Source organism: Crocodylus porosus, unplaced genomic scaffold (assembly GCF_001723895.1).
Source record: "Crocodylus porosus isolate Cpor-Errol unplaced genomic scaffold, CroPor_comp1, whole genome shotgun sequence".
NCBI classification, from domain to species: Eukaryota; Metazoa; Chordata; order Crocodylia; family Crocodylidae; genus Crocodylus; species Crocodylus porosus.
Genome location: NW_017728928.1, coordinates 19,819,183 through 19,847,083, shown reverse-complemented (window position 1 = coordinate 19,847,083; position 27,901 = coordinate 19,819,183). Strand labels below are relative to the sequence as shown.

The window sequence follows — 27,901 nt, the reverse complement described above, 5'->3', positions numbered from 1 at the left end:
CCTGATCGGTGTCCCTCTGCTTTCTAGCCTCCAATTCACTTGCTCTCCCCACTGGCTCCCAGTCCCAGTTTCCCTCCCTGGTCTTCTCATCCAATCTCCATGTCTCTCACACTCCAGCTGTCTTTCTCCAGACGGTCTCCCTTCCTGCCTCTATATTCAGCTCAAAAGCCCTGTTTCACCACCCGTGGCTCACCCCCTTTTTATGATTCCACTGTTTTCTAGTCCCAGTTTCCTTGCCAGCCTGTCTCAATCTTCCCGCAGTACCTTATACCATCGTAGTCAAACCCTCCACCAACTAACTTACAGTATCCCCTCTATTTTCTTCACTAGATCTGAGTCTCATTCTCTTCCCCAGCAACAACTGTCAGTCTCTTTTCCCAGTTAATTCTAATCTCCCCACATCCTAATTCCTAGTTTTTTCCATCTCTCTTTCAGCACCATTCATAGTTTCTCACTCTTTCCACTTGTCCCAAGCTATTCTACTACCCTTTTTCTCCTTGATAGGTCTGGCTCTTGTTCTCTTTAAGAGTATAGGAAAGACAGGCAGCCTGCCCTCAGTTCTAGGGCAAGGACCCAGCATGGCCCACAGCAACACAGAACAATAGCAGAGAAAGCTCCAGGGGTGCATCTGGGGGGTAGGGGAGGAGGTACAGTGGCACAGGCACCCCCCTCCTCTTTCAGTGAACTATGATGTGGAAGCAGCAGCTGGAGATTGTTTTATTATTTTTTTAGTCTCCAAAGCAAACAAAAATCCCCTTTCCCTTTCCCTCCATGTTAAGCAGCATCCCTCTTTTCCCTCATCTTTTACCCAGCTGGCTCCAGCTGCCCTGGGGGTAGGGGCCAGGGAATTCCTTCCTGCTCCATCCAGGCTCTGCACAGAGCTGGGCTTAGCCACGGACAGTGCAACAGCAGGCGGGCCCTTCCTCTCTGCCCAGTCCCCAAGACAAGAGTGGCTCTGAAGCCTGCCTTCCTCCAACTCCTGGGTCACTTGGGAACTGCGGCAGTGGCAGCACTTGGTGCGGGGCCGGGAGGGAAAGGTAGGGGAGGGAACGTGCCACTGAGCATGGAGAGGAAGGAAAGGGGGAAGAAAGATTCTTATCTGCTTGAGGGACTTTAAAAAATGTCCCCTGCTGCTGCTCCAGTGGTGGTCTGCCCCCCCGGTGTGTGCGCGGAGGGAGGCTGGGACCCAAGGTGCAGCCATCCCTGCAATGCAGGTTGCAGCTTGCACACAGCCATTTAATAAATTTGGGATCTGCCCATGGAATGCTCTGCTCAATTCTGGGCTGAATTTTTCCCAGCGTAGACAGTGTCTTCATGGAATTTAGCTGCAAAGTTCTAGCAAATATCAAGGGACCATATTGTCATTTTTCAAAGGCTTATAACTTGGCCAAATTTGAGCAGCTTTTCATGGTAACAGCAACAGGCACAGGTGTGACACAAAAGCCATGCTGCTGCAAAGTTCAAGCCCTTCCTCCAACACACTTGGTTCTAGAATTTCTCAGTGAAGAGATTACCACAATTCTTTAACTTTAGTATTACTGTGCATTTTTCACCAACTATCTTGTAAATGGATGAGCCATTTTGGCAGAAAAGGGCCATAATAATTTAGCTTGAATGAAACTCTTAGCATGGAAAGTTTCAGCCAAAATGAATGAACTTTGACAAAGTTATAAGTAAATATACTGTATAAAATACACTGCCTAACCACACAGCTCCACAGGTATAGCACCCCTGTGGCCTACTCAGCCCCTCTGCCACCCAGGACTGCCACCATTTTATAATTGGACATGTTTGGAAACCTTAGATAGTGTTACCAGTCCCACTTACCATATTGCAAAATATTTGTGTTAGACCCTACAGAATCAAAGACAAGAAGGATAGTGTTCTGTAGGGAAAGCCTAATTTCCCCCGTGATGTGACAAGGTGCACTACTTGGGCGATGGATAAAGTAGAGAATGGGGAGCTCTCCAGCAAAGACTGTTGTACTGGGTGACAGTTGGTACATTGTACAGCTGCCGGTGGCACAGATGTGAAGCACTCTGGCTGGGTCAGCTGTTGTATTATCTTTTCTGGAACGCTTTTCACTGGAACTGTCTGTCCTCAAGTCTTTGTCCTCATTTCTTTCCTGTTTGGGACATGACCTGCTCTGATTGCCTGGTCTCCTGCTGAAACCTATCATGTGTTTTCTAATATGTCATGTTTCCCTCCTCCTCCCATTGGAACATTGATTCCAAGACCCTATTACTCTTTCTCTGTCTCCATGTCAAAATTAATGTTTACCCTTCTTTTTCTTGCTTTCATGTTTATTGGGTGTTTAGCTGTGCTGGGAGCAAAAGTCTAATACAATTAGCCAGGCAATCACTTATGCAGTATTCAAAGTGATTTAATGTGGTATACTGCAGTTAAAATGGACTGGTAAGCATGCCAAATTTCCTTAACAAGGCCCAAGACAATACAGTAATAGGAAACTCCATTGTGACTCAATATTAATAGGTCTTTATTTGTCCACAAATAGTGCCCATTCTTCCTTTCCTGCTGCAGCCTCTGTTCATAGCTAAGATCTCACAGCCTATGTGAAAGCACAGCTGTATATTAGGGGGTTTCTCCATTCTACTATGCAAACCTTCCTGCACAGCCTCACTCTGGTTCTCAGGTAAACTTAAGTTCACACTGGTCCACTGAACTCTTTTTTCATGGCCATGGTATGCTGATATATTTTTCCCTTCATGTAGGGGTGTTCAAATCCCTGGGCCACATCTGGACCATGGAGATCTTTCTGGGCCAGATTCAGACTTAACTCCATTCATGAGTGAGTGGCAGCACAATAAGTGGTGCATGGAGTCACGGGGATAAACGTACCTGTCAGTCACTCATTTGCTGCCAACACGCGCTCCCTATGGGACAACTTACACTGGAATTCAGTGACAGACCCTGCCTCTACTTGCTCCACCACTGAATTCCCAGCTCCTCCAGGAGTTTCATGAACCAGATAATAGATAGGGCTCTGCGGGCCATATCTTTGACAGCCCTGCCTTAGTGCATAGCACAGGCCAACTAAATCTCTCTCAGATCATCTCTCTTACTTAGACTTATAATACATGCAAATAAATTATCTAGAGCCAGCTTTTTCTTTTCAATTAACTAAGCAAGCCTGTGGTTGATGACAAATATCCAGCAGTAGGGATTGCCCTAGTTTAGCCTTGAAGCCTCTATAACCATCAAACTTGGCTGAAGCAAGCCTGCCACCACAGCCAGCAGGGGCTGATTCATTCATTGACCTCTCTGAGCACTGGTAGGACACAGATTCCTAAGCAGAGAAGAATCTGTTTCTGTTTAGCTTATGTGTGTCTTACTGTAATGTGTCGGTCACACATGGTGCATCTACACATTCAGTTAATGCAAAGCGATAAACTCCGGAGCACTTTTAGCAGGAGTGAAATGCTCCTGGGTGCAGTGTCTATACATATGTCTGAGACAGCAGCAGTTTGAGCTTGACTGAAGCACGCCCAGGCTGGGAAGGGGCACAAAGGGCCAGCCCTTGGCTCCAGGTGGCAGTGCCGGGTGGCAGAGGGGCTGACTAGGCCACAAGGGCACTGTACCTGTGGAGCTGTGTGGCTAGGCAGCAGCCAGGAATCTGGCCCCCACCCAGTCACTGTCTACATGTGCATTTCAGCACAGTAAAGTAGGGCTGTGCAAGGCTTCAGTCCATGATTCAATTCAGTGGCGATTCAGCCCGATTCGGTGGCTGAATCTCCGAATCATAGATTTCACAGACATTAGGGCTGGAAGGGACCTTGGAAGATTATCGAGTCCAGCCCCCTGCCCCAGGGGCAGGATGTCAGCAGGGCTCATAGGATCCCAGCAAGATAAACATCCACATTTCTCTTGAAGGTGTTCAAAGCAGGTGCTTGAACCACCTCCGGCAGCCGTCTATTCCAAACCTTGGGGGGCTCGGACAGTAAAGAAGTTCTTCCTTATGTCCAGCCTGAAGCAGTCATGGAGGAGTTTGTGACTGTTCGACCTTGTCATTCCCAGAGAACCCTAATCTCTCCGAATCGGTTTAGAGAGATTCAGAAAGATTTGGAGGTTTGGACATAGACACAGCTTTAAATGTTTTTTTCTACAAATCTCTAGGTAGCAGGGGCTTGTGAATGCTATGATGCTGGGGCGCATGGAGCATCCTTCAGGAGCATGGGGGGCTCCCTGGCACGCTCAGCAGGAGATCCAGAAGTGGTCCACCAGGGAGCATGCTTGGGGGCCCCCCGGCTTGGCGACTGGTGCCTCCTGGGTCTGGGGGGGCACCCAGGGTTCCCCCATGGCTGATTGCCAAGCCAGGGTGACGGGGGGGGGGCACTTGCATTTACTTTTGCATTGTAATTCAAACAATATACATAAAACCAGGGCCTTTCAACCTGTTAATGCTCTCTAGGCTTGCTGTTCAGAGTCGATTTTTATTTTAGCATATTGGAAAGTAGTGATTTTCAGAGAAAAATTTCTCTTAGGTCTCCCTGTAATACTTGCACTGGATGCAAGGAGGCAGCTTCACATTCCTTCCTCTTTTCCCACCCCGATCACCTCCTACACCTGATCACTAATGTTTCCCACTCTTTGCTCAACTACTGACCTGTTTCCTACCAAAAAGTCCCAAGAAAGTGATTTCCATGGATGTAGAAGCTGCAGGATGGGTAAGAGAAAGGCTTACTCTATTGAACTAGACTTTCAGCAATCTTCTGCAGGATGCCTCTTCATTGTGCATGACTGTTGGGAAGACCTTGATCACTGGGGGGCAGAGACTTTCTGGTACTTTTGTGTGCCCAGGATGCTTGCCTGTTAGTTACCTAGAATTTTGTGGAAAGCAAGCTGTTTCCTCCCCTCTCTTGAGGGTCAAAAGGGGCAGATAGTCAGGCTTAATCCCCCAGAGGTGTAATCAGTGTGGTGTGAGGAGATACAAGGACACCAGTCCCCCATTCTGTTGGAAGACAACTGAGAAGAAATGGGTAGAGCTGGGCAGTTCTCTTTGGCAAATTACTTTGGTGAAAAACTGCAGTTTGGAGCAATAGAAACTATTTGCTAATGTGAGTTAAGCTTAGTGAGTAATTTCACCTGAAAAAAAACGGGAAAAGTCAAAATGAAATGTTTCTTTTTTTTGTTTAGATATTACATTTCATATTGAAAAATCTCAAAATTTAATTTTAAAAAGTGCTAAAAGCCCCAAAACAAAATAAAACATTTTGGTCCTGTTGCTTTGGGTGTCAGGGGGAGAGGGCAGGGTTCACCTTCCACAGAAGTATTCAGTCTTGGCTGAAATGAAAGCCAGGGATTTCAACTCGGGTGCACTAAGCTCTGACTGGTGTTTGCCGCTACTGGTTTCTTCCAACCTTGCCTGCAAACATTGCCTTTTTTGTCCTACATAGAGACATATATTTCCATAGAATTCTTCTAGAGAGAGGCTTTAGCTAGACAACCAGGTGTCAATATGAATTATCTGGTACCAGCTAAATGTAGATATTTCATATAAAAGGGAATAAGGATAAGGTCAAATGTCCAAAGGGTCAGAGGTTTGGTTTACAACTACTCAAAAAAAATAAAACTGCAATATTTTCCTATTGAAAGATTAAATTTTGTCACTTTTGGAAGAATTTGGGGCACAATTAAATGAAAAACTATATTTTGAGTCATGTTACTATTACTCTCTGCATCTACATGAACCACTGTGGTGCCTGCCTCCTGTGCCAGTTCTTTCCTATAGGGCCTGGTTTCCGGGTGAACTACTCCTCCCAAGATCCCAGACAAGAGTCTCTCCATTTTTTGACCAGCGCTAGTTCAGTTAGATTTACAAAGGTCTGATAACATCTCAGCGCTGACTGGGTTTGCAAATTTCATTTGGAAAGCTCCAATTTGGTTTGTAATTCAAAAATGCTGTGGCAAAATGGAAGAAAACATCTTTGAAAATATATTCTTCTAAAAGCTTTAGTTGACATGGACGGTCCCAAGTATGGCTTTGATAATGGACAGGATCAGAATCTGTATTATTTCAGTGATACTCACTGATACACGGCCTGTGTCGTACAGGAAATCAGACTACATGGTGTAATGGCCAGGCTTTATGATATGTAAAAAAAAATCTATGACATCTAAGTTACAAAGTGTGGATAGTCTAAAACAGTATTGCCAACTGTCATGATTTTGGGCATTGTTCTTAAAGTCTGCACTTCAGGAATGTGAAAAACATAGTTTTTTCTTTTATATATATTTAAAACATAGCTCTTTCTTTTAAATATATATAAAAGAAAGAGCTAAGTTTTCACATTCCTGAAGCACAGACTTTAAAAACAACACCAAAAATTATGAGAGTTGGCAACACTGCTAAATAGCTCTTGGCCACTCTGTTCTGGCTTGCATGTAGACAGGACACAGTCACTGTCTCCTACAGTTCTGTTTTCTCTACGACTGTAGCATGGCTCAGGAACACAAGTTACTTAAAGATGGACTGTGATTTTAATTATATGACAGGGCCTGCTGTGCTGCAGCCAGTTCTTCTAATATGGCTGTTTCTGTGGTGTAGACGGACTGTTTCCTCCTCAGTTTTTCTCCTGCTGCTATTATTCCCCCTCTCTGCACGTTGTTGTAAGAAGGAAATGGTGTGGCTATTTTTTTGTTCAGATCAAGCCTCTCCCAACAGGCATCTTAAAGCACAGCAGGCTAACTACTATAATTGCCCGTTAGTCCTGGCTGATAGCCAGAGGGAACCCAGTGCCAGAGTATTCAATGACCAAGCATTCAGGAACAGGGTGAAAGACAGGAGCGTCTAATAAATCCAGACTTCTTGTGAAATTAGAGCCCATATCAGCTGCACTTCCAGTGGCCCGTCTGATTAGCAGGGCACTGGTTCTACAAACAGGTGCACAGGGAGGAAAAATAATAAAGAGGCACAAGCCTGTGTGTTGGGCCAGGGTTTGAGACCTAAAATTGCCAAATGCTGTTGTGCCGGGCATCAGGGCACTAGCTGTGGAGCTGCAGACCCAGCAAAAGCCCACAGAGCTGGCACTAACTGATTGCTCCATAGTGATCATCCCACAGTGAGGATAAGGAGGCAGAAGTATTGTTTCCTGGCTCCTCCCATATCCCAGGGAAAGCAGGTTCTTTGCTGCTCCCAGGATAATTGGAGACATATACCCCAGTGCCAGAAACATGCTGACATTCCCTGTCATGCCTGAATAGGAAACAGGGTTGTAGAGAGTTAAGACCTTTTGGTGATTTCAAAGTACAAAGGGGGAAAACAAAGAGAGAAGGGGAAGAAAAAAAGGCAGAGAGACTATAAGAAACAGAAACATGATTCACAGAAGCTGTGAGAGTGTAGGTGGAGGGATAGGTGCACTTGGGATGTTGCTGGAGCTGACAATAGCCTGAGCAATTTGTGGGGAAATCTCATGGGAAGGGCTTGCTGTCTGGCTCCAAAATGCATTAATCAAAAGTAGCACTAAGGCCAGGCAGAAAGGACTAGGAAGGCGGGTGAAAGAAAACTGTTGTAGACAAAAACATGGTAAAATGCAGATCAGTGCTTTGTGGAGAACAGCAGCTCATCTCCACCATCTCATGGGGCCAGGTTCAGCAGACTATGGGGTAGGCATCTTTAGTCCCCTCTGCCTCCTCCTGCTCGGGGAGCTGAACAGCTTACCTTTTGTAGCCTCTGCCTTTGCATTATGTTTTTAAAGCTGTTCACAAGGTAAAAGGCCATAAAACTTTCCACAGATGTTGAAGTTAATTTTCATGTTTCTAGGTCCCCCCACTAGTGGTGTTAGTGTGGGGCAGGAAGGTTTTTGACCCAAAGACCAGTTCTAGTGGGTATAGGGCTGCAAAAGGACTCCTTAGTCAACTTGAAGTAATTGAAACTAAAAGATTTCAGTGTTTTCCTTTAAAAAAAAATTAAAAATAGAATTAGACACTGGACTTGAACAGAGAGTTTGCAAACAGAGCTAAATGGACAGCCCAGAGAAGGGTCAGGTGGAGGACAGTGGGCATTCAACACTCACAGCTATCCAGGCCACATTGTGTAAGCAGGAGATGGGAGTGAGATCAGTGGAAAAGCACATACAGTCTTTGGTCAGATCACAATGTCTACTAAAGAATTTGGAAGCTTTCAGGTTTGAAGGCACTGCGTGAGTATCAATATTCTTATTGGCTCTGTCTAACGGCTGCAATCAGAAAACTCCCTGTTGGGGGTGGTTTCAAAGGGAGAGACACAGCAAATTTTTATTACCATCAGTGAAGAGCTGCCCAGGTAAATCCTTTATTAATGCTGTTAAAATAGACATTGCCTCTGAACTTAAGCTTCTTATGGCTTAGTAGAGGCAATCATGAATACATGGACAAAATGCAGTTAAAAGGTGGGAGGTACAGCAAGCAAGTCATAAATCTTAGCTTATTTTGGGTAGCAGAAGGAATGTATGGGCTGGGAAGTCCTGCATCCTTTTCATGCAGCAGTCTCTTTCCAAATGATTGGTCTTGGTTGTTCTGGCAGATGAGGTGAATTATTTTCTTAACATAAGTTTTCATTCTGTTTGTCAGAGGACTTATATAGGAAAAAGGATTATGGGGCTGGTACCATCAGCATGGCTTTTGTGAACATTTCCCTATGCCCTTCTCTTAAACTTGGCAGCAATATTTTATAAGTCTCCACTGCCTGGGAATGAGAGCTAGCCAGAACTCCTTTGCCTATTGACTGTGTACTATTGCCTGCCTTTTTGGACAGGTGGAATCTGGGTACTAAAGAGGTCCTAGCAGACTCCTCAAGCTTTTTAAGGCTTGTTCTTGTCTTGAAAGAAACAAGAAACTACCCTGGATGTGCTAGATCTGCTCTGATGAGGAGATAAGGCATTTTCACTGCTTAGCTTCTGTTTCACTTATTAGATTCGACTGCATTGCCTTTACCATCATGTGATCTGGAAGGAAAATGCCTCCTAGGCTAAATCCTATTGCACCTTCATATAGGAAAGTGGCACTTACAGTTTGGTTTCTGCATAGCTGTATTTACCCTACCCCTCTCCTTGGACCATAACCTTGTTGGGGTGGAGAGGCTTGTGTGTTCCAATGACCCTCAGAGCTATGTTGTCTGGAGTCTGTACTCCTGGTAGGGTTTCCCCTGGTGAACAGATCTGAGGTGAGGTCCCAGACTAAGCATGGTCCAGACTCCTGAAGACCTCAACGGTGGAGCAAGAGTACTTGATGACCTGCTGGTTCTCTGTGGCTGTGAAGGTGGATGAGGGCTGCAGCAGGATGAAGGTCTCTGGTCGTCTTGGACTTCTTTGCCACTGAGTTCAGAGCTCCCTCCTGTCAAATTCATGTGGCTGTCACTTATGTACTGACTTCCCCATGTTAAAAGATATCATGCACAGGCCTCTGCCAGGGATTTTAACATCTCCCACAAACCAAGTCCTTTAGCAATGGACAAGTGGCAATGGGGACAGGAACAGCGATCTCTGGGAGTTCCTAGTCATAAATCTGCACATAGGCGACAGTCATGTGATGGTCGCTTGCACTCCCAAGACAGAAGTGCAATTTAGCAGCTGCAGCTATGACTAAGCAGTCCTCTTTAAGATACCCTCTGCTCATCCTGAATGGGGAAGGGGCTAGAAAAGGTGTCCTGAACATACACCGTCTCAAACTCCCCTGGCTGGATTTCCACATCCACTGGGATCACTGTACTTGTGGCTAAAACCAACAAAATAAAGTACTAATGTTCACCACATGGAAAGTCTGCACTCTCATGGACTCCCCGAACAGTAAGAGCCCTGAAAGAAAAACCACCATAGTAGCTAGAGAACTTGCAAGATAGACATTGATATTGCTGCCCTAAGCAAGACCCACTGGGCAGATGAAACCCAGCTGAAGGAAGAAGGAGGTGGCTACACCTTTTTTTGGAAAGGAAAGCCACCTGGAGAGAGGTGTATCCATGGGGTTGGCTTTGCCATCAGGAACAAGATTGTCAGCCAGCTTTCAGAACTCCCCATGGGCATTAATGAATGTCTTATGACTCCTCACCTCAAGCTCAGTAACAACCAGTTAGCTATGGTCATCAGTGCATACTCCCCCACACTTGACAATAAAGAAGTCAATGAGGAACAGTTCTTACTGTGCTCTTGACATGGTTTTGACTGCCACTGCCAAGGAAGACAAACTCATCCTCAGGGTGACTTCAATGCAGGAGTTGTGTAACACTCTGAGCTCTGGAATGGCACCATTGGGAAAGAGGGGTTGAGGAAAGTCAACTCCAGTAGCATCCTCCTTCTCAGCAAATGTGCAAAGTGTGACTTGCTCATCATGATGAATACAGGAAACACTATTTGCAAATTCGCTATTCACAGATTTGAATATTCACGGTGTGCCATACCAACGGCACAGCCACACTCGGGGTGGGTAGGGGTGAGTGCTGCCGTGGCTCCCTCTGGCGCTGCACTGAGTTCCTGCCTCTGTGTAAGCCAGAGGGGCAGGGAAGGGCAGAGCCGGGAGGTGGGCAGAGAGCGAGCGCCAGGGATGAGGAGGGAGATGGTAGTGACACCTTCTTTCCCAGAGGCAGCCACGGCAGTGCTCGGAGTGTGCATGGCATGGCAGGGAGGAAGGGGTTGGTCTCCAGGTGCTGCAGGGAGCCCTGCACTTCCAGCTTCTTTATTAAATGGGGAAGCAGGGGAGGCTGTGCGGTCTGACTTGGAGCCCCATCAGTATTCACAGATTTTGCCATTTGTGAGGATCTCTAGAACGTATCCCCCATGAATGGCAAGGGTCTTCTGTACCATCTTCAGAAAAAAAGTGACAAATAAGACCACTTGGAAACATCCACACTCCAATCACTTTTTTAACTATATTGTCAGAGCTCCTGATTGTACTGATGTCCACATCATCTGAGTCCTGAGAGGTACGGATGACTGCTGGATGGACCACCATTTAGTCAGATCAATAATATGCATGCAGCTTGCACCATAACACTGTAAACAACCAAAAGGAATGCAGAAGAGTTTTAACATCAAGGAACTCCAAGACCAAGCTAGATTCAAGGCTATTCAGCAACACCTTACCGAGAGGCTCTCTGACCTACCTGATAACATCAAGGAGATCCAGGCATATTGGGAGGAGCTTAAGAACATTATTCATAAGGAATGCTCTGAATCAATTTGATACTGCACTTACTGTCACCAAGACTGATTTGACAAGAACAATGAGGAAATCCTAGTACTTATCCATCATAAGAGAGCCTCATTCTGCAGTTAGCAAAATGAGCCCTCCAACCAACAAAAATGAGAGACTAACCACTGGCTCAAAGCTGTAGTTCAAAGGAGGCTACAGGACATCAAGGACTAGTGGTGGCCATGGAGATCCAGAGTTTCACTGACCAATACGACATGAGAAGCTTCCTTCAAGCAATAAAAGTAATCCATGGGCCATGTTCCAATAGACCAATGCCGTTGTGATCCCAGGATGGCTTCACCTTTCTCACAATGTATCCATCAAGCAGCGCTGGAAGGAGAACTTCAAGACTCTATTCAACCATCAATCTGAAGTCTCAACTGCCACCACTGAGTCCCTAGTAATAGAACCTCTTGCTGATCCCCCATCCTTCAAGGAAGTCTGGCATGCCATCACTCAGACCAAGAACAGCAAGGTGCCGGGCCCAGATGGCATCCCCACAGAGGTCTTCAAAACTGGTGGAACAGCACTAGCATAAACATTTCACCAACTTCTCATCAAAATATGGATTAATGAGGAAGTCCTACCTGACTTAAAGAATGCCAACATTGTGACCATCTTCAAGAAAGGGGACAAGTCAGTATGTGGGAACTACTGAGGCATTGCCATTGCTGGAAAGATTCTTACTTCCATCCTTCTGAATTGCCTCCTCCCCCTTGCAGAAGATGTCCTTCCAGAATCCCAGTGTGGCTTTAGAAAATTTTAGAGTACCACCAACATAATTTTTATTGCCCAACTGATCCAGAAGTATACAGGGCAACACCAGGAGATATTTATGGAATTCATTGACCTAACCAAAGCCTTCAACTCCATCAGTCGTGAAGCATTATGGAAGGTGCTGGCTAGGTTTAGTTGCCCACCAAAGTTCATCAGTGTCCTCCATGATGTGATGACCACCACAGCCTTTTCCAGTAGATCAGAAACAGACCCATTTACCATCCATACTGGTGTCAAGCAGGGCTGTATCATTACCCCAACCCCTTTTTTCCATCTATCTGGCTGTGATTTTGATTCTCATTCTTGACTGCCTTCCTCCCAGAATTGGGGTTGAGTACTGAATAAACAGTCAGCTTTTCTAACCTGCAGCACCTTCACAACAAAACAAAAGTTACCAAGACTGTGTGGCAGAGCACAAGTTGTGCCTGCCACTTTAAGAGGTTTAGGCAGGCTATGGAGCAGCCGGCAGGTGCAGTCAGGTCCAATTAGGTGGTCACATGACCACAAGGGGGCCACCTGATTGGATGAGGGCTGGATAGCCAGGGTATAAGCCCAGGCCCTGGGAGTAGAGCTGGCAGTTACATGTAGGAAGGCAATGGAGTAACATCACACAGTGAGGAGAGCAGCTCCTAGAGCATCTGGAGGTTAAGGGTAGGAACTATGGGGATGAAGGCGGTTCCTTCTGGTCCTGGGTAAGACCTGGAACTACACCTTGCGGTGGTTGGATGGTGTGGTGGGACTGCCTGTGGTAGGGCAGTCTCTAGGAAATGCCACACCCGTGCCTCCCCAGTGAAAGGCGAGGATGGGGCACCGTGAAACCTCAGCCCCCACTGCCTTGTGGGTACCCCATGGAGGGGAAAGCCTAGGGGAGTACACCCCAACAGAAAAGCACAGGTCCCAGGTCCACTGGGGGGAGCCTGAGGCAGGGGCCAAGGCCCACTGAGTGGGGCCTGAGGCCCAAGGGGTATAAAGCTAAGTAGCCCAATGAGGGGCAGAGTAGTGGCCCACTAAGGGATAAAGAGTGGCCTAGAGAAGGGGCCAGGAGACCAAGGCCCACACAGTGGGGCCTGAGGCCAAATCTGGGGCACAGACTTAGTGAGACCCAGCAAAGGGGAGTTATGGTGAATTAGAAGCCATCTGGAAGGCACAGGAGATGGTATAGAGGTGGTTTGGAGCCATGTATTTGGCCCAGTACACCATGGGCACAATTAGGGCAGCTTCCTGCATTTAAGAACAATTATTGTAACATCAAAGGCATGGCAGACAAGTCAAGACAGACTGTTCTAGTCAGGGGGTGGCCCTATGACGTGTGGCTCAAGGGAGAAGCTCGTAGTTGCCCCCCCTGTTGCAGACTGGCATAACCAACCTTCAGTATTCTGACAACTGGTTATCCTCATGCACAGAGACTGACCTGCAATCCACCCATGACCTTTTCTCAGGTGCCCAGCACAACCTGGGGCTCTCCTTTAACATTGGAAAGACCAAGGTTCTCCATCATCCTGCCCCAGCACAAGCTGTCCTCCTCCCCCCACAAATCACCATTGGTGGAGAACCCCTGGAAAACGAGCATTTCCCATACCTTGGCAGTTACATCTCCCATTCAGTCAGGATTGATGTAGAAATTGAACATAGGATTCACTGTGCCTGTGTATCCTTCAGAAAGGTGCTTCACCGTGTCTTTGGTGACTGAGATCTGCAGATGGAAACTAAGATCCTGGTCTACAATGCAGTGGTAACTCCCACACTCCTCTACAGGTGTGAGACACGGGTGACATATTGAAACCATCTTAAAGGCCTGGAATGGTTCCATCCTTGTTGCCTCAGCAAGATTCTTTGCATTAGATGGGAAGACTACTGCACCAATGCCAGCATCCTCTCTGTAGTTAACATAACCAGCATTGAGGCAAAGATCATGAAACATCAACTCCACTGGGCTGGCCACTGTATGCAGATGGCTGACACTTGTCTCCTGAAGCAAGTCCTCTTCTCTCAGCCTAGTCATGGTAAGAGGACCCACAGAAGACGTGCTACAAGGACACCCTAAAAGCAGTGGCATAGCAATGGGGGGAGGGAGAGTAGGAGGGGGTCATGGCTCTGGCACTGGCCTGTGGGGGAAAGGGGTGTTGGCCGGGCTGAGAGGCCACAGCGCCTCCCACATTTGGTGTGTGGCCCGCCCTCCTGCCTGGCAGGTTGGGCATTTGTTTACCTGTTATGGATGGAAAATCTGGCCACCCCCCCCCCCACGGCATCAGTTTCCCCATGGAAGTGGGGCAGGAGAGGGGGCACCATGCCCTGCTCGGATCACCCCCTGGGTGCTGGAGACTGATGATACACCTCTGCTTAAAAGCATACCTTAAGAAGCGGGGCATCAACCCTACAAATTGGAAGTGCTGGCTGGTAACAGGTCTCAATGGTGCTGCACCATACATCAAGCTACAGCCCACTTCAAAGAGAACCATCTTAGGAAGCTGAGAAATGGCGGAGGAGAAAGGAAAGTGCACAACATCCTGGCTAACAGTTGTGCCCCCCCTTCCCCCAGGCACTACTTGTCATAGCTGTAGAAAAACTTGCAGAACATGGATTGGACTCCTATGCCACCTTAAAACTCACCAGTAATCACCCTTGCAGACATCATCCTTGTATCAAGGGGGAGTCAATGATTTACCCTACTAACAGAAATTCCTTCTCAGACATGGGTATTTGTGTTTCTAGTATCACAGATACAAGTCTTCTGCTTTCAAGTACTAATAAACATTCTTGCCAGAATAGCACCCTTGCTTAAGGAGGCTTTCTGCAAGTTTAGTCCAAAGTCTTACCACTTGCAGGTGTTAATGTTCTCACCCTCTCAGGGCTGGAATCCAGAAAGGCCATCTTGATACTGTGGTGTGCTTGGTAGCCATGTTTTTCTGAGGCAAAAAGACACAAAAAGCTAGAACTCGTTTCCAAAATGATACCTTTTATTAGACCAACTGGAAAATGGTTCTTGCCATTTTCCAATTGATCTAATAAAAGGTATCATTTTGGAAACAAGAGTTCTAGTTTTTTGTATATCTTGATACTGATGCTCCTTCTGGTAAGATCTTTTTTAACTTCAAGTGCCAGGGCTGCTGCTTTGGAATTGGAGGGAGTTAGCTCCAGGCCCTTCATCCTCCTGGAAGCAGAGGGAAGAACACAAAATACAACGAAAGGTGTTTTTGTCTAGCTGTTTCAGGCCTACAAAGTATTTTGCTCTTCAGTTGGGCGAGGTTCTAAGTCAGGAGTAGAGCACTGACCCTTACAGAAAAAGAATTTAAGCTGCACTGTTATTTTCTGGGCTGAAATTTGATAATTAAGCAAATATTGCATGCCTTTGCCTTGGGTGAGCAGCATGAGGTAAACAGGAAGGAATGAGGGATTAAGATGTCTCTCTTCTAAAGGAAGGTGACAAGCCAAGAGCTGTGACACCTTTGCACAGAACTGAGAGGCCCAGCTGTGGGGCTGCATTGTTCAGTGGTGTAGAGCAAATAAAAGCAAAGGGAAAAGAAAACAAGCTATAAAATTCCCCGCAAATCACACAGTTCTTGCAACTGCTGCTTGATGTTTCTTTGACAGATCTGAGGAATGGCAGGAGAAGGGCTGAGCTTTTGATGTTCCCTCTTCAGTTTTCTTTTGCAAAGGCCCTTGTTAAAATAGCCTCTGTGTTGACATTAGGTTGCATAGGGCAGAGAGATCGGCAACTCCTGGCATGTTCGGTCATGGTGTAATTGTCAGTTGAGAACACTAGCTCTTATTTACTTAACATGGTGCCAAACTGACCAAAGCCCTGCAATGGGTAGAGAATGGTCAGCAAGGAGGACAGAAGGCAGGGTAGACTTGCACCTTATGCACTCATTAAATCACAGAGGCATAGCACAGGCTTTCATAAGAAGCAGACTTACTTCATCAGATGGCTGTGAAGGGATCACAGGAAGTCCCTTCACAGCATCTGATGAAGTAAGCCCGCGACTTACAAAAGTTTATGCTATGCATCTCTAATTTAGTTAGTCTACAAGGTACAAATGTTCATTGGAAATCAGGCAGAAGAAAGGGTACATGTCAAATTACCTCTGCTCATGGATAGCGATGAGGAGAGCGTATTTAGGTTGTCTTGTTTTGAGTGATAGATATGAAGTGCTCAATAATGCTCTGGGCACCAAACCATCAAAGGAATAGTAGGGAAGAATATTTAAGAGAACTAAATTAAATCCTTACTTAGGCCACAGTCACAGCTGTGCCAAGTGGGTGTAACAGTGTATGTGTGTGAAAGTGCATATTGAAGAGAAGAACCCATTTCTAATGCTTAAAATGGGGATGGAGTTGCAAGGAGTCTTAGCTTAGAAATGCACCAAAAACCTATGGTGAATTGGACTCTCCCAGGAAGGGTGCACTTGACATATTCTGTATCTAGTACTGTACAGTGAAAAATATATAACAGTAGTTTTCAAACTCCTTAGACCAACTGATTCTTATTCTCCCTCAAAATTTCTTGTGGGCCAGCATCACCCTTATCCTCAAACTTGGTGCGTGACATGTTGGAAGCTACTTTCACTATGATCAGGAGTAAAAAGGACCGAGAGTAACAGGTTGGGGTGTGGCTTTACGTTGTCTCATGAAACCATTTACCACAAGGGGCAATGTTTCTGCTTTTGTCTCCTTTTCCACAGCTTGTAACTGCAATCTTCATGCACGGAGGTGCCGCTTTAATATGGAGCTCTACAAGCTTTCAGGCCGCAAGAGTGGAGGGGTTTGCCTGAACTGTCGACACAACACGGCAGGCCGCCACTGCCATTACTGCAAGGAGGGCTTCTATCGGGACCTGAGCAAGCCAATATCTCACAGGAAAGCATGCAAAGGTACACAGTGAAAGGGGCTGGGATACTGTAAGGATCTTTCTTCAGTTGCCTTCCTGTTTGCTGTATTCACATCAAGTTTAACAGGTTATTTTCACTGTACCCTGTCAAAAAGACTACCAAAAAAGTACACCCTTACCTTCTAACCCTTTCTTTCCTTCCTTGCCTCATTCCTCATAGCCACAGTCATGAGACCTGCCCAAAGTTGGGCATTTGGATGGAGACTGAGATATTTTTCAGTATAAGTTTAAAGAAGATGTTTTAGGGTCAGATTTTTTGTTAAGAGATCAGTCTCTTGTACCTGCCATTCAGAAAGTGTAAAGCCACAACTGTCTGATTAGCATGTAATAAAATCTGTCTTATTTGAAATCAGTTGCAGAGTTAGAAAACTGAAAAGTCTGACCCTCTTAAAAAAAAAAATTGTTTATTCATTGTTACGGTCTAACCAGCAGCCATGTGCATGCGTGCACAGGTGCGCGTACACACACACCTCTCACAACTGTTCAGTCATTTTGAGCTGCTATTCAGAACACACGTGGCCAGGCAAGCAAAGAGAGAGAGATGGAAAAGAAAACTCAGACAAAGGAGAAGAAAGACAAAAGTGTGAACAGAGTGCCAGGGTTATTCAGATTAGCAAATGGGGCTCTCACATTAAAAAGCAAATCTCTGCTTCCCTCTCTTCTCACAGGTGTGCATACCAGCAAACAGTGGTCTCCATTCAACAGGCTTAGCATCTGGGAGAAGAAAGGTTATTCCTCTGACGAACACATATGGACATATATCTCCCATACACAAACAGATCTCAAGCATTAGGGGGGGAAAGTAAAAGAGAACATTCAATCCATGTACAAACAGCTTTTCTCCTCTGGACAAAATAATAACAAAAAAAAAGTGGGGGTGGAGATCTGTCGAGGCATAGTGAACCAGTTTAGTTGTCCAGATGTTTTAATTTTCTTCATCTATGGAAGTAAAACAAGCATGGGGGTACAGGGTATAAGACAAAATGCAAGGGGTTCACAGTGGTTATAGGGAGTTGTGCTGAATTCTCTCCTAAAATGGTACTACTCCAGCTGTTCACAGACAGGAATAATTATTGTGCCCCCACACCAGCAGCGTGTATTCAAGTGTCCTTCAGTTTGCTTTTGAATTTTTTTTGTTGAGATCCAGAGATGAGTATCAGTAGCAAAACTTGTAGATGACTTTTCTCTGTTGTAAAGAATTGTGGCTACATGCAGTAGGGGAAGTACAGGAACAGTAAAATCTTTAGGGTGCCAAGTGAAGGGGAGCAAGGTATATGTGAGAACTCAGCACGTCCAAGGAGACTTGGGTCCAAGGAGACTTGGGTCCAAGTGGATTCTCATCCTCTCAGGATTTACTTGGCTAGTAGGTCTGGGTCGGTTACCACACAACATGTTCTCATTGTTGTTGGATAAGACTCCTCAGCACCTCATGTTCTGCTTTCCCCTTTTCATTTGCGTTTATACAAAACAGGGTAAGATCAATCGTGTAAAATTTGGTCTTGTTTTAGTCTCAGCTTCACTATTGAGAGAAAAATGCATTATAGACATAAGCCACCCCAGTCATCTCAGCAAAATACATGGGCAGTCAGCAGAGGCTAGTTAGTAGAGATGCAGAGAAAATGCTGGGATTTTCCTTGCAGATCGTTTCAACTTCTTGTTGAAAAAAAATGAAACATTTGATAAAAAAATATATATTTTTGGGCCACATATGGAAGTTGCTTAGTTTTGGCTGAAAAGTTTCCTTTTTTTCCCCCTCTCCTTTTTTCTTTTCTTTGCTTTTCTTTTTACAAAAACCTCATTTTTTTTTTCCTGTGGAAAGCATAAACTTATACCAAAGGACAATTGTTTAATCAAAAACGCAATTTTCCATTGCAAAACAGTTATAATGGAATTTTTTCAAATGACCCTGCCATCAAGAATTTCTGGGATTTTGGCAGAGGAGACTACAGGTGGAATGAGAGTGGCCTTGAAAGCAGTCCAACTTTTTGAACAGGAGTGGCCTTCAAAGAGGGGAAAGTAGTTCAACATCATTACCTGGACACAGCAAAGGCAGGGAAAAAAGGAAGACCAGAAAAAAAATCCAGCCAAGGGTGGGAAAGCAACTTGGACTAGAAACCTTTTAATATTTTTCAAGCTGCTCAATGGCCCCAAGAGAAGTAACTGAAGTGATTGGTAAATTATTTGTGGAGCATAGCCGTGCCTTGCCCTTAATGATCTGAGTGGATATGGTTTGCAATTCAGTTCATATTTTTTATTTCAAGGCACTTAGTCCCAGACTAAGTAATAAATGTGTTAGATGGAAACAAACAAAGGAAAATTCTGATCACATGGTGTCTTTCCTAATGAAAATAGGAGGGGAAAAACAAGTGCAGAAAGACAGAGAAAAAGGGAAAGAGTGTTTCATCCGTATTTGGATCAAAAGAGCATGTATAAACCTTGTTTCACTTGTGGCCACATACTTCAGATGTTATTTTCATTTACACTCAGGCCTTTTACCATTCTGACACTAATTGGGCTGTGTCACGGAGTGGGGCGCAGGAGCGGCCGCGATCCCACTAGCGCCCCCTGCCGTGCCCAATTAGGGCGATCCAGCACCCTCTTTTCTCGCCCGCCACGTCTTTTTGGTATATGGTTCTATAAGGGAGGCTGCCACTTATCACCCTGGACACTGTCCTATGCTTGTACTATTCCCCATTCCGTATGGGGTGACCTGGTGCACCCCCAGCCCTATAGGCTATGCGTGCCTCCTACCTCCCCTTTAGCATGCCCCAAACCTTGCTGCTCTTCCGGACATTATCAGGTCCTTTTCCTTTTCTGCGCCCTGCCCGGCGCCCCCCAGGGCTTGTCATGCAATCAGAGCCCTTTGTCTGGCGCCCCTGGGGCTTGTCACGCAACCAGCGCCCCTATATTTATTAGCCTTCTCCAGCTTACTGACCATACTCTTGCCAGTTGGGCTCAGGTGGCTTGAGCCTTACCTGGCCCCTTTGACCCTTCGGGGTCCCCAGTACTGTGGAGCCCCTCCGGGACCCTTTCCAGTCCGCACCCCTGCTGGGGTTTCTATCAATTCCCAATGGGGCTCAGGCGGCCTAAGCCTTACCTGGCCCCTTTGGCCCTTCGGAGTCCACACCACTGTGGAGCCCCTCAGGGACCCTTTTCCAGTCCTACCCCCAGTTGGGGCTCAGGCGGCCGTGGCCATGCCTGGCCCCGTGGAACACCGCCAGGGTCTTTCGCCTTACTGGGGCTTCTCCACTTACCGCCCCACAGGGCCGGGGTCAACACCCCTCAACACCGGCCCCCACCGGCGCAAACAGCTGTGCCCCACTGGGCACCAGGAACCCCCAGATTACTGGGGAGTTCCTGTGAGGCCTTCTTGCACCCCTACAGCCTCACCCGGTCCTCCGGTCTAACAGTAACAAAAACAGAACCAAAAGCCAAACGGCTGTAACACAACAACAAGAAGCCTCTTGGCTTATAACGTAGGGTCTACGCTCACTTGGCTCTCTTGCAATGGCCTCCCAGCCCGGGGTCTCTCCACCCTTACCATGCTGTAGAGGCTTGGGTGGTCAGGCTGCAACCATCTGCTCTGCTCTGCTGCAGAGCTCCTGCCCCTCAGGCTGCCAGAAGGGAACTGCTGGCTAGGCTTCGGCCTGGGCTGTTTATAAAGGCCGGGCCCTGCCCGGTTCTGGTCACATAACCAACCCGGTTGCCCCAGCAACCGGCACCTGAGCTGCCCCTGGAGAGTGGCAGCTGGCCTTCTCCCATCTTAGGAACAGGGCACCTGAGTGCCCCTGTGACAGGCTGCAACTGTGGATTTGATACTTACACCAACAAAAAAGCACTGCCAAAGTATAAAGAGACCTTAGCATAATTGAGAGTCACAGCCTCTGATCTGCATTTTGCAGTTAACAAATTCTTTAGCCCCTATCCTCATATCTGCCCTGTTGTCTAGCCCCAGTTCTGCCTCTGTCTGGCAGCTCCAACTCTGCCATCCTTGCCACTCTTAGGATCGTTCTCCCCCTTCCATGTAGGGAGGTAGACCTGGCTGGAGGATCCAGACCCCTTGTCCCCATGCCTGTGGTTGCAGGGTAAAGGAGGAGTAGAGAGGATCTCATGAATAATTTACAAGAGGAGACAGAGAAGGTAGGAACCGAGCCATCCTGACATGTTTTTGGTTTCTTCCTTTCCCCTCTTGTGAACCTAAGGTCTCTTTCCCCATACCCGATAACTTTTATCACCCCTTGAAAGAAGTGGGGGAGCTCTGCCTGCTATGATTGGCTACCAGGAGGAAAGGGAATGATGATTGATGTCGGTTTCTGCACTGACACAGAAGAGGGTGTAAACCCCCCCAACCTCATGCAGCATCAGCAAGTGTAGGCTTGCTAGCAGACTTTGCAGTTATCAAAGAATACAAAGACGCATGAACAGGTGAGCCACCATGCATTCATCTTTCACCCTCAGGTACGAGGGATCCTAAAATCACTAGAGCACAGCAGCCACACTTCGTTCTGTGCAAACTTCCAATGCTCCTTTGCAACACAGGCTGCAAGAAGGGACAGCAGGGGCATTCACACTTACTAGGAAACTCCTTTGCACCATGAGTTTTTTCATGAGGGTGTTTGACCCTTCATATCTAGAAGAATTATTTTATGTACATTGCACACATTCCTACCCTGCTCAGGAGTCTAGGGCTTTTTATCCATCTTTTATTGGTTTTGAACCCCCCAAAAAATCAAGTTTGGGTTTAAAAAATCCCATAAGCATGGTCTTGGACTCTTGTTTGAACAGGTATGTAATAATGACACTCACCCATGCAAAGGTGCCTTGACAACACAGAATCTCAAACTCGCCCACTGCAGGATTAGACCCCAGTGCAGGACAGTGTCGACAAGACAGAATCAGTATCTTTTAACTTCCATCTAGCTAATATTTTTTGCCTACAGGTTGAAATTGCTATGACAACTACTTTGGCTTTTTATAGCCCGCAGAGGGCTTCTCCAAGTCAGGGGAGAATTGATCGAGCAATGTCCCACTGCTATTGATTTACCATTTTTATGCCTGCCAAACTAGCAACTTCTACAAGCATTAAAGGTAAACTTCATTGTTGTGCAGAGGGACAGCATTATCCCCCTGCATCTCCACTGTACTAGTGCATGTATCTTGTGCTCCCTTTAGCATGGCAATAAAAGTCATACTGGGGAAGATTTATCTAATGGTTAGTGCACAGGTTTGGAAGGAAGGAGACCTGTGTTCTCACCCTTTCTCTTCCACTAACTTACTGTGTGACTTTTGGCAGGTTAGCTGCCCACTGGGAATCACACTTATTGATCTTCCAAATATTTTGCAGTACCTTTGTGAAAAGATCTGTCATTTACTAAGTTCACTTTGCAAGCATGTTTTTGTTGATTTAGTATGCTCTTGAACTGTTCTTGCTCTTGAAATATGAGATCAACAGATTTGAATGTATTTCCCTATCTGCCCTATTAAGACAAAAAGGTGGTCATTGGAGCTAATAGATTTAAAGGGATGTAAATATGCTAATGAATGAGAAGCTCCCAACACTCCAGCTGTTCAGTCCAATTCACAGTACTTGGAATGGTTTATTGTCAGTGTAATCTATTGTCCTATATAAACACAGATGAAATAAAGTTTCTTGCAGCAAAAGGAGGTCATTGCAACATAGTTTTCTGGAGAACTATTTACAGTATACAGGGTTTTAGTTTTCCCAATTGTTTTTTTATCAGCCTTGGGGCTATTTCAATATACGCTCTAAAATAAAAGAAATATACAAATAGCTACCATCTAACCATTGTAGCCATTTCTCCATTGATAACAATGTTAATTTATCATCTCACCAAACCATCTGTCAACCTGGGATAACCTAGGCCAGGTTTTCCAGAATCTCATGTGAACTGAATACATTTAGAATTAAGAAATTAACTGTCCTATTACATCTGCCATCATCCTTACAGATGACTTGTGTTTCATCTCATAGAGCAGACTGTGCTTCTCTATAAGACTTGATTCTTTCAACCATTGCACTGCTGCACTCACTTTTTTACTTTTAACACATTTAGATGAATGCATTTAATCAAATACAAATGTCTAGTAAACATAAAATTGATGCTATTAAGCAAGCATGCAGCAACGTCTTGCAAGCAAGCATATGTTGGCTGGTGTGGACTCATAATAAATGTGCTATGACGGTTCTGTTGAAGATGCTTCTATGTAATAATTCAGCTTCATTAATTCAGCCTAACAGACACATTTAGCTAAACCACTTTTCCTCATCCTTGTTTTTTTCATGTTTCACTCCATATTATCATTGAGTTGTATTTCTTAATAATACCTCTAATAGCATGGTAATAGTGAATGTTGAATGAATAAAATAGTGTTATCAGTAGTTACATTTTTGTGCATTTTTGTCCTCAATTTTTATATAGCAAACCTGACATTTATAATTTCAGTAAAAATATATGTTATAATATGGTATGATATGTTCACCTTTATAATTTCAGTGAAAACATTTTAAGTGCTTTTAACATGTCCCTGCTATGGCAGGAACCAAAAACATGCAGCATAAGCTTGTGAAATAATTTGTGAACAGAAAATTAAATTGACCAATGAAATTGACTCCTGCCCAGACTGCAAGATCATTTTTAAAAAAAGACAAAAAAAAGATAATGAAAAATGCATCCATTTAAAAAAGAATATTTTATTTAAAAAAAATTCCGTGTGGTCTTTGGAATACAGGTAAGGAAATGTGTCCCTGCTTGGGGACTTTACAAATTACTTCTAACTTGACAGTGTCCACTTTTGCTATTATGTTTACTGTACGTTTGCCTCCTTCCTGTTACCTTCTCAGAAAGAAGGTATTTGGTGGATTCAGAGGGTGTCTCAGATCCAGGCAACAGCTAGAAAATGGCATGAAGGCACATAGAAAACTTTTGCTAGACTAGCAGCATGCTCAGCTACACATTGCTATTTGGCTGAGAACCATATGCAGAGGAGCTGATGACAGATTGAGAAGCAATATTGCATGAAGTGGCAGCACTGGAATTATGCCAAGGCCTACCAGGGCATACACTGGAAGCAAAAGAAGAAGAATTACATCTGATAGTGGGTGGCTGGACAAAATGAGAGATGACTGATTCAAGAAGGGCCTTAGTGCCTCTCAGGTCTAGAGATCAGACCGCGCAGGTAGATTGTAATAATTCTAGAATGACTTTGGCATCTCGTGAATGGAGTGAGGGGTTCTGACTGTAGTGGTGATCCAAAACCCACTGAAATCAACAGGAGCATTTCCAGTGACCTACAGGTGAACCATAACTGAATACAATGCTCCTTGTTTTAGCAGCTGAACTAAGAACTGTGGTTCATTTCTTAACTATTTGGGCTTATACCAATATCCCTGAGAAATCTGGTGACAACCTATTTTGGGATAACCTATGCATCAGTAAAACTACTCTAAAATTGCATTTTTAGTGAAATCTATCAACACATGTGACAGCTGGAATATTACTAACTAACCTTTTAAGATTTGGGACCACGAGGAATTGTGTTTTCAGTCTCTCATTGTTATTAGTGGGATCAAGATTGGGCCCTAAAACGAGAATAAAAACTGTGCTTTCCTTAGAGATAAAGTTTTGTGTATATTTTGATTTCCTTTTCACCACCAACTCTGAATGATGTTGCAAGTGAAATTCCACATCTCTGTCCCATGTAAACCCCTTCTATCATGAGCCGTTATAAATAGAATGGATTCCACTAGCACTTTTGATTAAATTCAATCCTGATATTTACCAGACTTTCAGTACTAATGTAATTATATTGAAACAGAGATCCTGAAGGGTTTTATATTGTTGCAATAAAACAGTTCTGCACTTTGGGGAAAGGATTTACACGCTTTTGATGAAAAGATGACAAATGATATTAGCCATGAATACACTTGCACTAAGACTGCCAATGTAAACCTAATGAGGAGAGGCAGAATTGGTATATGTGAAAGCTAGATCACCTAATGCAGAACCAAAAAATTCATGAAGAAAATGAATCTTCCCCCTCCACCGTACAATTTTGGATCAATATCTACACAGACTTCCAAAATAATTTAAAATCATGATTGGCAAATTATTACACAGCCTATGCAAACTTGTGTATTTAGTGGCTTAAACTCATAGGCTGTATCCCCACATGCAGACATGTGGGATTTGGGGTGTCACAAACTTCTTTGTGGTGCCACAAACTGCATGCGCAGAACATTAAAATGTGCCCTGTGCTGCAAATGTGCAGCATGAGGGCAAAATTTGCTACCAAGATTTCTGAGGAGCAAAAAAAAAAAACCCTGGGAAAAAAGCAGTGCAGCAAATGTTACAATAGCATGCACCAGAAAAAACTGAGGCTTGGTCTTCCAGGGAGATGCTCTGGCTGCTGGCCAGTGTCTCCACTCCTCCATTAGTGCCCTGGCTGCTCCAGCAGACCAGGAGCTGGGTGCAGTGAAGCAAGAGCAGTTTGTCCAAAGCAGGACAGTGTCCCATAATAAAGCACATATGCAGGGGTGTGTACTGCAGCACAAAGTAGCTGCACAAATTTGTGCTACTACTATTTGTGCCACTGTAGGCGCATGCCCCTGCACATCTAGACACAGTCATATACGCATAGGACTTGCTTTTTTTTTTTTTTGAGAAAGATTGGGCCAAAACACCAAATGCTTTCCACAACTGCCATTTGCAATCACACTGTCTGTGTGTACAGAACCATAACTTCCATTATACCTTAATGCACCTTGGGAGTTGGTGCATGGATGTGATCCTGTGCACTGGTCTGATCCTGCACATTGAAACTGGCAGCACAAGTCTGATCCCATGCACCACATCCAGCCATATACCATCCCAATTCTACATGCTGAATATATCTTTACACTGGCCTGATTACGCACACTGAATCTAGCCACTCTGGTCCAATCCTGCATGTTGCCTGAACCTGTGTGTGTCCCAATCCTCTATGCTGCATCTGGCTTTGCAGAGATCAAATCCCACACTTCAGTTCTGGCCATGACAGCCTGACCCCACATGCTGGATCTGGCCTGACTCTGTATGCCAAATCTGCCTGTGTACCAGATCCACTGCAGACCGAGGATCTAGCACGCATAACCATCTGGCCTGCAGGACCCCCCACACATCTGGAAATTTGGCAGCAGAAGAGTAGCAATTAATGGTCTCACTGCTCCCCCAGCACCAAATTTCCAAACCTGTGGGGAGCCTAGGTTGAACTTTTCACATGGCAACCTTCACCAGGTTGCAAACACACCTGCAGATTTTTGCACCTGCTAATGGATGAACTGGAAGGCCTTACAGATGAAGTTACAGTTTTGTTTATTGTGTTGAGATGATCACCCTAGCCAGGTGTCAACAAGCCTGAGCCAACTCTGCCCAGAGCCAACTCTAATGCTCTTTGAAGATGGAGCTATGGGGTCCTTGAGATCAAAAGGGAACACCATAACGACAACTAAACATTTGTTTCAAACAAAGGTTACTCCATCCTTATTTCTGGACATAAGAGTGCAGGTTGTAAACAAGGCTCCCCTGCTTATTCCTTCTAATGGGCCTTTGCTTTTTGCTGTCATTAAAAAGGATACTAAAAAGTGTGATCCGTAGAGGGACTGGGGCACAGCTACACCAAACTTCCTGAGCTAGCTCTGCTTTTCCTCCTGTAGCCCTTCAGAGAATACTTGTTAGCCATGTCAATGGCTAAGCCTTTTCTGAATCCTACAAAGCCTTGCCCTTGGTGATATTTCATGGCCATTAGAATAACTGCATTGTAGAGAGAAATATTTCCTTTTCAGTTTTCTGCCTTTCAATTTCATTGGCCATTTCCTTGTTCCCGTATCCATGAAATAGTGAATGGAAGCTACTGACCTCTCTTCTCTGGGTCATCCATTTGTATACTTTTTGTCTGTCACCTCTTACTCTTCGCCTCTTCAAGGTATACAGTCCCAATCTTTACAGTCTTCCTGTAGAGGCTGTTTTTAGCTCTGGCTGTGCCTGCTTTTTCCTGAGACCTGAAGAAGAATGCACTGCTTTTGCCTCTGTGCCATCATAAAACAGTTTCCCCATTTAGGATTGCCCAGGCAAGCATTGACACTCCAGTGCAGTCCCAGGGCTGGGACTGCCAATCAGCTAATTGATAGTCTCAGCCATGGGACCACACCAGAACTGGCTTTCCCCTGCTTACAGAGATGCACCTCTGAGTTTTCCTGGGGTATATCTCTGCAAGTAGGGAACTTGTCACCTGTTGTCCCACAGGATCAACAGTTGGAACAACAGGCAATATATGTTTCACCCAGTAAAGCAGATAAGCTATGTCAAGACACATTTTATTTAGCAATGTCTACTTATCTATTTAGTGATATCTACTTATACCCTAAGTCTGTCCCAGCCATGCAGTTGGTCCAATAGACCAATGTAGTTTACTGGTATATCCATTTGTATAATCATTATTTAAAGCACTACAGCCACTTGGGAAAGGTCAACATTTCTGCACAACAGGGCTGTTCACCTTCTAAGTGGCTGGGAGCTGCATGCCACCCAGGCTGCACTAGTGGGACCTGCATGCACTGGCCTGCACTAGTGTGAGCCATGAACCCCCAGGGCCACATTCCCCTGCTGCACTGTGCATGCAGGCAGCCCAGTGCTGCACAGTGCACACAGCAGCCATTGCACTGTGGGCAGCTCTTGCATCAGGCACATGGGCTGTCCCCACCTCAGCTCCGCCATGGGCTCCCCTGATATTGTGAGCTGCCCACCCCACTCCCTGGGGCAGGAGCAAGAAATGAAAGCTGAGTGAGGAAGGAGGAGCCTGGAGACCCCCGTTGATTCCCCAGAGCAATAGGGGGAGCAATGGCCAATTGAGAGCTCAGGGCCCACACATTAACCCCTTGCGTGCAGCCAGTAGGACGGCCTTGCAGTCAAATTTCATAGATTTCATAGACATTAGGGCTGGAAGGGACCTCGGGAGATCATCGAGTCCAGCCCCCTGCCCAAAGGGCAGGAAGTCAGC

At 45.4% G+C, this 27,901-nt stretch overlaps 1 protein-coding gene across 1 annotated transcript in view; it reads left to right on the top strand.

Moving 5' to 3' along the window:
* The window catches only part of NTN1 (netrin 1), a 229,993-nt gene that overhangs the window by 96,475 nt on the left and 105,617 nt on the right, over window positions 1-27,901 (top strand). The window contains exon 2 of the mRNA XM_019542766.1: window positions 16,641-16,829. Coding sequence (XP_019398311.1) covers window positions 16,641-16,829 — 189 coding nt within the window. The remainder of the gene's footprint in view (window positions 1-16,640; window positions 16,830-27,901) is intronic.